General features: G+C 36.1%; 1 protein-coding gene across 1 annotated transcript in view; it reads left to right on the top strand.

Annotated features, from left to right (window-relative positions):
- LOC306849605 (F-box/LRR-repeat protein 17-like) overlaps positions 1–12,272 on the top strand; it is a 211,866-nt gene that overhangs the window by 146,278 nt on the left and 53,316 nt on the right. The window contains exon 8 of the mRNA XM_079384768.1: positions 3,107–3,183. Within this exon, the coding sequence (XP_079240894.1) occupies positions 3,107–3,183 (77 nt within the window). The remainder of the gene's footprint in view (positions 1–3,106; positions 3,184–12,272) is intronic.

Here is a 12,272-nt window from a genome sequence, read left to right as displayed (position 1 = left end):
TATATATATATATATATATATATATATATATATATATAGTATTTGTTTAATCAAGTCATTTATGCCTTTATTTATTTTCCTATAAATATATTTTATTTATACATTTTTCTGTAGGTTTGGTCTATACCTCCTAATAAGCCGTAGTTTGCTCGTTTGTCTGACGTTTGATGAATTTCAGGAGTGTTTCAGGAGACTTCAGTTGCAGTTTCACGTATATGTTCGTTACAGCTTCAGTTCCAGCATCAGTCTCCTGTTTCTCTTTTGTTTTTCATTCTTCACTCTGATGAACCTCAGTGGCTCAGTAGTTGAGTGGCGAGACGAGCAGCTGTAATGTGTGGTTTCCCTCATCAGCCGCTCAGATCTCATCCAGTGTCGCTCATAAACACGTCTGCAATGTTTCTACCTGTCAGTCCTGATTATCTGCGTCCTGAGCTGGTGCTAACGAGCTCTCGTGACGAGCATGTGCTCATTTGTCATTAATGCTGAAGCTCATATGGGTTCCTCTCTTGTTCTCTGCGCTGGACTGGTCTGGACTGGACTGTAGTGAGCAGACTGGACTGGACTGGAGTGAGCGGTCTGGACTGGACTGGACTGGACTGGACTGGTCTGGACTGGACTGGACTAAAGTGAGCAGACTGGACTGGACTGGAGTGAGCGGTCTGGACTGGACTGGTCTGGACTGGACTGGAGTGAGCGGTCTGGACTGTCTAGACTGGACTGGACTGGACTGGACTAAAGTGAGCAGACTGGACTGGACTAGAGTGAGTGGTCTGCACTGGTCTGGACTGGATAGAGCGGTCTGGACTGGACTGGAGTGAGCGGTCTGGACTGGAGTGAGCTGTCTGGACTGGACTGGTCTGGACTGGACTGGAGTGAGCAGACTGGACTGGACTAGAGTGAGTGGTCTGCACTGGTCTGGACTGGAGTGAGCAGTCTGGACAGGATAGAGCGGTCTGGACTGGACTGGAGTGAGCTGTCTGGACTGGACTGGTCTGGACTGGACTGGACTGGAGTGAGCAGACTGGACTGGACTAGAGTGAGTGGTCTGCACTGGTCTGGACTGGAGTGAGCAGTCTGGACAGGATAGAGCGGTCTGGACTGGAGTGAGGGCACTGGACTGGACTGGAGTGAGCGGTCTGGACTGGACTGGTCTGGACTGGAGTGAGCGGTCTGGACTGGACTGGTCTGGACTGGAGTGAGCGGTCTGGACTGGTCTGGACTGGAGTGAACGGTCTGGACTGGACTAAAGTGAGCAGACTGGACTGGACTAGAGTGAGTGGTCTGGACTGGAGTGAGCGGTCCGGACTGTCTGGACTGGACCGGTCTGGAGTGAGTGGTCTGGACTGGTCTGGACTGGACCGGTCTGGAGTGAGTGGACTGGTCTGGACTGGACTCATCTGGTCTGGGCCAGACTGAAGTGAGCGCCGGCCGGCCCGCGGATCGGGTCACTCTCAGGGTAAAGCATCCAGACAGAGATGTAGAAACATAAATAGAATCAATTAGATGGAAACCCATTTGTGTGCAGCAGAACATCTCCAGAGCAGCGGCTCATGGGTTGATGGAACAGCAACAAGTCCTTGATGGTTTTTAAAAAATGATTTTATTTTATTTTATTTTGCGTACTTTCATGGTGAAGCATTTACATTTGCGCATTTAGCAGATGCTTTTATCCAAATCGACTTACATTGCATTCAAGTTACAGTTTCTACATTTTATCAGCTCTTGCTTTCCCTGGGAATCGAACCCATGACCTTGGCGTTGCTAGCGCCATGCTCTACTATTTGAGCTTGTGTGTTGTCATTGTGAAGCAGCAGTTTTACTTTTATTTTATTTAAATTTGATGAAGTCCTAAAACTTTGCATGCTGAAGCAACACTCAATTAGTTTGTTAGTTAGTTAGCTTGTTTGTTTATTTATTTATTTATTTTCAATTTTCAAAAGAATTTAAGGTTAAATTTATGATGGTGAAGCAGCAGTTGTTTATATCATTTTATTTATTTGTCTGTTTGTTGTTGTTTTTTTCCCTTTATTAATTTTTTTATTTTTCAAAATCTTTATCCTATTGTCATTGTGAAGCAGCAGTCTGTCACTTTTATTTTATAAAATTAGCTCAAAGCCCTGAAACCTTGCATTCTAGAAGCAATAGGTATTATTGATTTTTTCCCTGAAGTCTTAAAGAAATGCCCATTGTCATGGCAAAGCCGTAATATTTTTATTATATTATATATAGTTTGATTTTAATTGTCCATTTAGTAATGCAGTATGTCATGGAAAATGTCTATTTTGTGTATAAGGACAGTTCAGTGTCTGTCGGTTTAGTTCAGTCGATGGCAGCTGGTGATGTGAATCAATGAAAATGAAATGTATTTATTTTAAATAAATAAACAAACAAACCATTTTAGCTGAAAACAGCACACTTCCCCTTTATCGTTTAGAGTCAGCAGCATCAGATTTGAGTGTTTGATTCCCAGAGATGCACTAACTGATCAAATCAATCTTGTATTTTGAATATTTCTGTTCACTCTTGTAAAGCGTCTTGCGTGTTGTAAAGCAGACGTGTGTGTGTGTGTGTGTGTGTGTGTGTGAGCACATGTGGCCAGTGAATCGTTCCTGCATGCATTAATGCTTTAGATATGAGTGTCTGTCTAATGCATGAATGCAAATGTGATTCAGGACCTCGTCGTGGGTTTTCAAATGGATCTCCACTGATTCCCCATCATGTACGTCATGAGCAGTGTTTGTATCCGCTGTAGATCTGAAGGCTGAACTCTGGAGAATACATGTTGCTCTAGAGGTTAACAGGTCAAACTGGTACGGGATTGCTGTGATTCTCCAGCAAGCATGCAGCATTATTGCGTCCCGTTGATGTGTCTTTGAAGTCATGGCATTAGCAGTTTTAGCACGGAGGCTTTTTCCTTTTTAGTTTTTAATCAGAGTCGATTCAATTAAATTATTAATTTTCTTTTGAGGTGCAGATCTGGGATTAGTGGAGAAGACCGGGTCGGAGCGAGTCACATTTAGTGATTGAGTGATGTAATTACGCTCAGGTGATGGAATGACACCTGCTTTGACCTTTCCTGACCTTTGACCCTGTTGTGTGTCGGCAGGTGTGTGGAGATCATCGCTAAGGAGGGTCGGAGTCTGAAGGAGCTCTATCTGGTGTCCTGCAAGATCACCGATCACGGTAAGACTGACATGAGTTCGGATGCGTTACTTTTCATCGTCCGACTGGAACATGAACACTGCATTCTCAAAGAACAGACATGAACTTTAACCTTTAGTCTTCTTACACAGTCATTAGGCCTAACTACTCTCAGGGTGAAATAGGAGTCATTTCATTTATTTTTTCAAATTCCTAAACTTTGCCTGCTGTCATGGTGGAGCAGCAGGCTTTTGTATTTATTTTATTATTATTATTATTATTATCTTAATCTATTGTTCAAAATCCCAAAATTCATGGCAGAAATTCTGGGCAAAATCCTAATTTCATGGCAGTCTTTTACATATTATTTGATTGATTTAATTATATTTTATTCTTATTTTATTTTATTTTTTCCCCAAAACTTTGCCTACTGTAATGGCCAAGCAGCAAGCATTAATTTATTTTTTATTATTCATGTATTTATTTAATTGATTAATTATTATATATTTTTTCATTAATTCATTCATTGCTAATAAAGCAGCATATTTTATTTTGTGTTGTTTTATCAAAACACTTAAGTATTTTCAAACTTTTGAAGTTGAAGTCTTTTACATTAATTTATTTGTTTGTTTGTTTATTGTAAAATTCTAAAACTCGTGGCAAAGCAGCATTCTCTCTATATTTGTCCAGGTTTGTATTTTTAGATGTCATATTTTGTATAGGAGGTCAGTGCTCATATTGTGTTTCAGTAGAGCTTTCGTGTCTGAATCTCATGTCTGGAGTGTGTATAGTCCGTATTAATGCACATCGTCAGTCTCATCCTTGAGCTCCAGCAGTCTGTGGTCCAGATCATACAGTTCTGATGGCAGATAAAGCCTCTGATCCCTGAAACAAAGGCTGTGACAGCTGCATGTGTTCTCGCTGAATCCTGCGGCGCTCTGGGTAATTACTGAAGGACGGAGCGGAGCGATTACGCCGAGCGAACAATAGCTACTCACGCTGCCAAACGTACTGTAACTGCACGCAAAACTCCTCCGAGCCGCTCTGCTGCTGCTGCTGCTTCCTAAAGATGTGCCTGCTGTCATGGTGACGCAGCAGTTGTTTACATCGTTTTATTTGTTTGTTCACATGTTTATTTAATTTTTCAAAATCTTATCACTTTCCTATTGTCATTGTGAAGCAGCACTTTTTTACTTTTATCAAATTTGATCAAAGTCCTGCAACTTTGCATGCTGAAGCAACAGGCATTTTGTTAGTTTGTTTGCTTTTACCCTTTTAATAATTTTTTTTAAAGTCTTTAACTCTTTCCCCACCAGAGTATTTTTCAAAATCCTATAACTTTGCTTACTGTCATGATAAAGCAGCAAGCTTTTACATTTTTATTTAATTTTTAATTTTATTCTTTTTTTTTAATCCTAAAACTTTGCCTTCTGTCATCATGAAGCAGCAAGCTTTTTATTTTATTATTTTATTTGATCAAAAATTGTAAATAAATACTTTTCTTAAGCACCATATCAGCATATTAGAATGAAATGTAAATGCAAATAAAAATATCTGGCCTTTAATAAACTCCGATCAGTCGAGCACTGGTTAGGACACAGTGTTAGTGTCCAGCGGTCATCTCGGACACTGAGAACATCCTCGCTTCATCTCTGCAGGTTTTGGCTGAATGAGCTTCATCTCTGAAAGTCACTTTAGTGTTTCTTTGGCAGCGGTGTGTTAAAGTGACCGAAGGACACCTGTGCTGCTTCTTCACCGCAAACTTCAACCTCTAAAGCCTTAAAACGGCCTGAAATCAGACAGAAGGGCAGTGTTTAACACTGTCTTATATATGCTGCAACAAGTCCACTAGCAGATGCTACTGTGAATATTTACATTTAGTCATTTAGCAGATGCTTTTACCCAAAGCGACTTACAATGGAAGCAATCAAACCAACAAAATAGATTTTTTTATAAATAAAAACAAAAATAGATAGAATAGAGAGAGCTAGTGCTAAAGGGTCAAATTGTCATTTTTAATAGAATATAAAACACTAGTGTTAGAGGGTCAAGTTATTTTTTTATAATAAATAAATCGAAGACAATTAGATAGAATAGAGAGAGCTAGTGTTAGATGGAGAGATGTGTCTTTAGCCGTTTCTTGAAGATGGCTAAAAACTCAGCTGCTCGGATCGAGTTGGAAAACCATTAAAAAACATGCCGTTGTGTGTATTTCACCAGCTGTATTTCTAGTGTTGAATTGCAGTAGAATTCTCCGGCTCACGTGCGCTCCTCATGGGAAGTCTGATACGCTGCTAATGTATTTCAGCCCACTTGAGATAATCACACATAAGTGGCGCAGTAATGTGGCGAATCGCTCCGAACTCCTCGCAGCAGTTGTTTAACGTCAGCAGAACTCGAATCGACGGTAATCACAACCCTCGGCCCGTGATGAATGACCGCAACATCAAAACCCAACGCTAATGACGGCCTGGAATGCACCCCAAATATCCGCGCGTTTAAAGAAGATGAATGTTGGACACCCGATCCGCCGGGCCTCCGCGGGCTAATGCGGGTCACTTCAGGGCGATGTCCAACACCATCGCTCCTCTGAGGACCGCTAAATACACCGTTCTCCTGCTGCTAATGGACTGATCGCTGGATTTCCTGCGCGGCTCTGGATCAACTGGATAATAGGCTGATTTTTGCATCCGCATTCTTGGCCGGCTTGGGCCTCTCCTTTAAATTACGGGTGCTTGAGGGCAACAGAATGAACAAAAATACCTCCAAATTCAAGAAAAAGGGACAGAGGAAAAAAACTTTGAATCAAGATATTAAACCATTCTGCTTCTCAAACTGATTTAATGTTGAGATATGTGTGCTTTAAAACATGACAAAACAACAGAGTAAGAATATTAAGAGCATTAATCAACAATAATGATTTTTGTTGTAACATTCCTATATTGTGTTGGTTTTTTATTTTGCGCCACAAAAATGTGTTCTTCCTCAGTTTTTCTGTCTTGTTTTCCAGTACAATTATCTAAACATCCTAAAATCAAGCAAAATAACTTTTTCTGAAATATTATTCTAAATTAATTGAGTTTTTGCTCAAAACAAGAAAAAGTATCTGCCAATGAGGTCAGAAAAATAGTCTTGTTTTCTCTTTCAATAAAGATTATTTTTATGACTCAAATGGCAAATAGTTCTTCAAAAATTCTCTTGGAAAGAAGAAAAAAAAATGTCCATGGAAATCAATTTGAGGGGCGAATATTAGTACTTAATGGAAAACCCATTTCTGACCTTGTCTCTAGCATTGATTTTTATTTGTATGAATGTCTTATAGGAGTTTGTTGAAGCCGTCGGTCATGTTCTCCTCTTCCTCTGCTGTTTTTCTTGTTTTTAATCAGCAGATCTGGAGAGATGGAGCACAGTATTAATGCTCTTGTAATTTCCGGCGTGATGTAGTGTGCAGGAAATGGACAAACCGTGTGACGTTCACTCGCTAGAGCGCATCTGAAGCACTAAAACATGCCGAAGAGCCTCTCATTCTGCTTCCATTAAGAGCTGTTTTCTTGTTGGCTGGTTAGTGATCGTGTCGAGCTGCAGTGACGCACAGAAAACATCCGACCTGCTGTAGTTGAATTAGTTTTTATCATTTCTAATGCACTGCTCTGTGGCCTGACAGCGGGTCAAGAGGATCTGTCCATTATTACAAGTTCATTTTATGAAGCATTTAGATTTTTTTTTTGATGTGAACTGTCATTTAAAGTTTATTTATAACTAATGCATCTCATGCATCAACTAACGTGCTGTACAAAAACAATTAGCTACAGCCAAACATGACCAAAAAAAGTTCCCATTATTTTAAAGCAGATCCACTCTTACTAAGAAAAACGCTATTAAAGTTATTTTATGTAGTACTTTTATTTATTTATTTATTTATTTATTTATTTATTTATTTATTTATGGCACAAAATGTATTTATTTATTTACAGTATTTATGGCACAAAAGCAATGAGAAGTGGCACCATTAAACAGATAAATGTACAATAAATAGTAATATTAATAAAAATAAAACACACTCTAGTATAATATTTTTTATTGTTATAAATTCTTTATATATGTATATATATATATTCCATATCCATTTTTCCAATTTAATTATTTTAATGTCTATATAGTTTTTATTAATTATTTCAGTTTAAGTTATTTTTGTACTAAAGTTAAACTAAATGAAAATGCTAAATGTTTGCTGAAATAAAAAATATTTTTTTTTATCTTATTTTATTTCAGTTAAGTTTTAAGTCTGTGTGTGTTTGTTTGTGTGTGTATATATGTGTGTGTGTGTGTGTGTAATTAAACTACTTAATTAAATTAAATGAATTACAATTTTTAATTTAAGTTTTAGTATAATTATAATAACTCTGATCCAGTCATATTTTTAAAATGTCATTAAGATGCTATTTTATTCATTTTTGTATATATTTTTTTTGTTTTTGTTTTGATTTTAGTTAAAGTTTAATAATTTTCTTAGTTTTTTCTTTTATTTATTAATTTATTTATTTGTGTTAGTAATTTTTTATAATTTTTAAGCAATTTTTTTTTTTTTTAAGGTCTTTAGTTTCAGCTTTAGTTAACTCTAATAACATGGTATTTGACTCATAATACAGTGTCATCAGAGTCTTGCGTGCTCTTAATACTAAGAGCCAGAAAAGTAGGCTACTTGATGGACAGAGTAGCTTGTTACTGGAGAAGCTGAACATTAATGTAGTAAATCTGGTGAGGGGCGTCTCATTCTGGCGTCGTCTGATGTGTTTGTGACATGTTCATTCAGCTCAGACTGGAAGCCCATCATCATGCAGATCACAGGTGTTTGTGTCATGTATTCTGAGAGCGTGAGCCGCTGAGAAACTCCTCAGACGTGACCTTCACCATCAAACACAACCCCGGATTATTATTTACTGCGCAAAAGTAGCAGAAAATGCAATATTTTTCCCATGATATTATTAATTCTTCTGAAATGCAATATTATTCCCATGAATTGAACAGACCCATTGAGAAGACTGAATATGTTATTTGTGTTCAGACCCTGTTGGTCTCTCTTGTGATTTCTGATTTTTCATGTTTTGACAGCCAGTATTTCAACACACTGTGGCATGTTCATCTTTATTAACCCTTTAGTTTGTCATTCAGGTCATATTTCTGTATAGTTTTGTTGATGGATTGTTGAAGATTAACTCAAGCATGTTTCATGAATTAGATCTTGATTGACGCGCGACCTTTGACATCAACCTTTTTAAATTCTAATAATATTTCATATTTTTACAGTATTTTTGATCAAATAAATGCAGCCTCTGAACAGAAGAGACTTCTTTCAGACACATTAAAAGTCCTACGGACCCGTCAGATGATCTTTCTGAGTGTTTTGAGAGTATTTCGTCTCACTCCTGATCTCTCCGGGTCCAGATGATTACAATGGAAATCAATATGAAGTGAGTCTGTAAGTGAGAGTTTGATGATTGAGATTTCAGAGTAACTGTGGCTCGTCTCTGAAGCGTGAGCGGAGTTTACTGGCATTAGTTCAGCTTTCAGTGTCTGTTCAGCTTGAAATGACCTCTTTACTGGATCCTTATAAACCACCTGATCAAAATATTCAATCATAGAAACGCTCAGTTATTGTGCTGTATGGCCTTATAAACACACACACACACTCAGGTTTGATTCATTTTGACTCGTATACAGTAGAGCCAGATTGCTGTAAATACAGTCTAGACTTTCAACATGTGTTTCTCTCATACAGTAAAAGAGAAAACACAAACTCTGCAGGACTTGTGTAGGTATTCACTCCGTGTTTTGCATCTCATCTACAGCCTGGCGCCGGGAAATTCAGAAACACGTTCTGTTTCTACACTATTTCGCTCTTGTGAATGGTTCTCCTAAATGTTTAGGTGTTTATTCTTGTGTTTATCTGCAAGTATATTCTATATAGTTCATGTTTCAGCAAACGCACTGTAAAAATGAGCTTTTTATTTCGTATGTTTGTCTTGTTTTCCAGTACAAAAATCTAAACATTCTTAAATCAAGATACATTTATTTGAGAAGCAAAATTATTTTAGATTAAAATTAAGTCTTGTTTTCTGAAAAGTGTATTAAAATTAAGCAAATTAATGCTCTTTTAAATGGCTTTTATTATTATTATTATTATTATTATTAAACAGCAGCAACTGCAATATAATAAAATACACCAATGTTATTTTTTTTTTTAAATATATCCATTATTATAAATAATAATTACATTTATTGTATAGGCAAATTTACTATTTTGCTTGCTGGATGAAGTTATTATTATTATTAATTAGAATAATAATTTAATGATGTTTATTATTATTATTTTGATAGATAATAATAGATGGTAATTTTACTAAATAGTTGCATGTATTAATAAACAGAATAAATAATTTATCAATGGACTGTATTGTTTGGTGGAAGAATTGTTTATCATCTGATTCTTCTTCTTATTGTTATTATTAAATATTGAGCATTGATTTATTTTGTATCACATGGTTACATGGATTGTATAATTATTATTATTATTATTAATGCTTAAAAAGCAGGAAAAAGAATCTTCCAGTGGAGTCAGAAAAATAATCTTTTTAATAAGTTTTAATTAAGTTTGAATTGTTCTTTTATGAGCTCATTGGCAGATTTTAGTTTGTTTTACGTAAACATTAAGCATAATTTTGATGTTTTTCATCAAACAAGTCTTAATATCCTGCATCATTCTGCTTCTCCAGTAAAGGTATCTTAATTTAAGAATGCTGAGATATTTGTACAGGAAACAGGACAAACATACGAGTAATAAAGTGATGTTTTGCAGTGAGTTGTTTGGCTGTAATATGTGTGTTTCTCAGGAGATTGGCTGCGTTCGTGACGCTCGTCCACAGCAGCGTTATTGGTTTTCACTATTTAAAACCCAAATGGACTTTGGAGGATTCATTATGTCCTCATCTCAGCTCTGACCCCAACAGCCATAAAAATGATTGTGCAATATTTCTTTTACGACACTGAAAATTCATAAGTTTTCAGTGGCGTCCTGAAGGACGAATAAAAGTAAAGCAGAGGGTTTGTTTGGTTCTCAGACAGTCGTAAAACCTCAGCTCTGTGTGATAATGCGTCCGTCTGTATCCACACCAATCACGCTCGCTGATCAAACACTGTTCAGTTACATACAAACCATTCAGATATATATCATCAATTATGATTAGATTAAACATTGTAAGAAAGGCTGTGGGAAAACCAGTGTAAAACTTGACTTTTAGAGGCTTGTATTTTTCTCCTTTTATTAAATGGCAGCAACTGCAATATAATTAAAGACAATATTCAATAAATAGTTTAATGTGTTAAAAAGCATGCATTGGCAAATGGTTATTTTTCTTGGTGGATAAATTCATTAAATTAATAATGTATTATTATTATTATTATTAATTAGAATAATAATTTATATATTTATTATTATTATTATTATAACTAATAAATAATTATTTATTTGTATTTATTTTGTAATTTATTGTAAATGGATACTTGGTGGATACATTTTTAGTGTTGTTTATTGTTTATTGTTATTTGTATTATCATTATTGTTGTTGTTGTTATTAATATTGTTTATAGATATCAGTTTTAATAATTAGATAAAATCATATATTAATAATAATTGGATAATATATGTAAATTTTACCGAATGTTTAAATGTATTAATAAACAGTAAAAAAATAGAGACTAATGGACTGTAATTGTTTATCTTCTAATTTGTCTTATTATTAAATACTGAATATTGGTTTATTTTGTATTACATGGTCACATGGACGATGATGATTTTTTTCTTTTTTATAACAAATGTGCTGCTGTTGTTGTTAATAATAATAATAATAATAAATATTGAACATTGATATCTTTTATATTACATGGTTACTTGGATAATCTGATTATTGTATTATATTTTATTAAATTATAATATATTTTAACATGAACTTTGTAAAATATAATAAATGCAAGTATTTTTCTTGCATTTCTTTTATTTGTCTTATTGTGTGGTGTTTATTGCATCAGTGTGTGAAAGTAAATACAGTAAATAAATAATCCACCGTAAGCATGTTCTCCAGAGCAGATGTTTGTGTGGTGAGTGACATGCGACTGTAGTTTAGCTGACAGCGTTTGCCGTTGTTTCTGTATAAGGCTAATCTGCAGGCTGATATTGGCGAGCGCTAACGGCCCCACAGGAAGTAATAAGCGCGGCGCAGGGCTTTATGTGCTTTATTGAGCCTCGTATAGAGCCGCCGCTCTTATTATGCCCCGCGTGACTAATGCACACGCTCGCCTTTTATATGCACCTTGTTTTTATATCCCCCTTGTTTCTGTCTTTTGTGAGGAGCAGGAGCTGGGCATCCTGGGTAATTGTGCAGATATTTCATGTGTTTGGTGTGATGTGATGCTCAGCATTAAAGTTCAAGTTCAAGTTGAGCTTTATTGTTGTTCTGCTACGTGTGGAAATGTCGTGTCTCGCAGGACCACGGTGCTACATACTAGTTAAGCATAAGATAAACATACAACAATGCAAGTATAAGAAAAAAACAAAAGAGCTTCTGACTATAGACAAAAATAGACCATCTGACTATACATATACTATAAATACTATAACTACTATACCTAGTTGCCTAGACATACACAAACTGAGACTGTACAAGAACTTTACATAAATACTGTACATGAAATTATGCGAAAGAGATATTTCTACATGAAATTGTGATAAAAATAAAAATAAAAAATTATATATATTTTGTACATTAAATTGTTGTGTAGATTAAAGAGAGATTTTGTGGGAAGCAGCACGTAGTGCAATGCTCAAGTAAACATTTTCTTATTGAGTCTTTGTAGCAGGGAGTGTTCATAGAAAGTGTCTAGAGTGCATATAGTGGGATGAGTGCGTTACTACAGGTGGTTTGTATAGCCCACTCACCTGTGTGTAGCACACTCAGAATTGCACTTAGGAAAAGTTGGCAACTATATTAATGAGTTTGGGTGGGGGGGGTTCAGAGGGGGACAGGGAGATTGGAGTTAAGAGCTCTCACAGCCTGGGGAAAAAAGCTGTTGAGCAA

Source organism: Barbus barbus (assembly GCF_936440315.1).
Source record: "Barbus barbus genome assembly, chromosome: 29".
NCBI classification, from domain to species: domain Eukaryota; kingdom Metazoa; phylum Chordata; class Actinopteri; order Cypriniformes; family Cyprinidae; genus Barbus; species Barbus barbus.
This window is presented reverse-complemented; position numbering and strand designations above follow the sequence as displayed.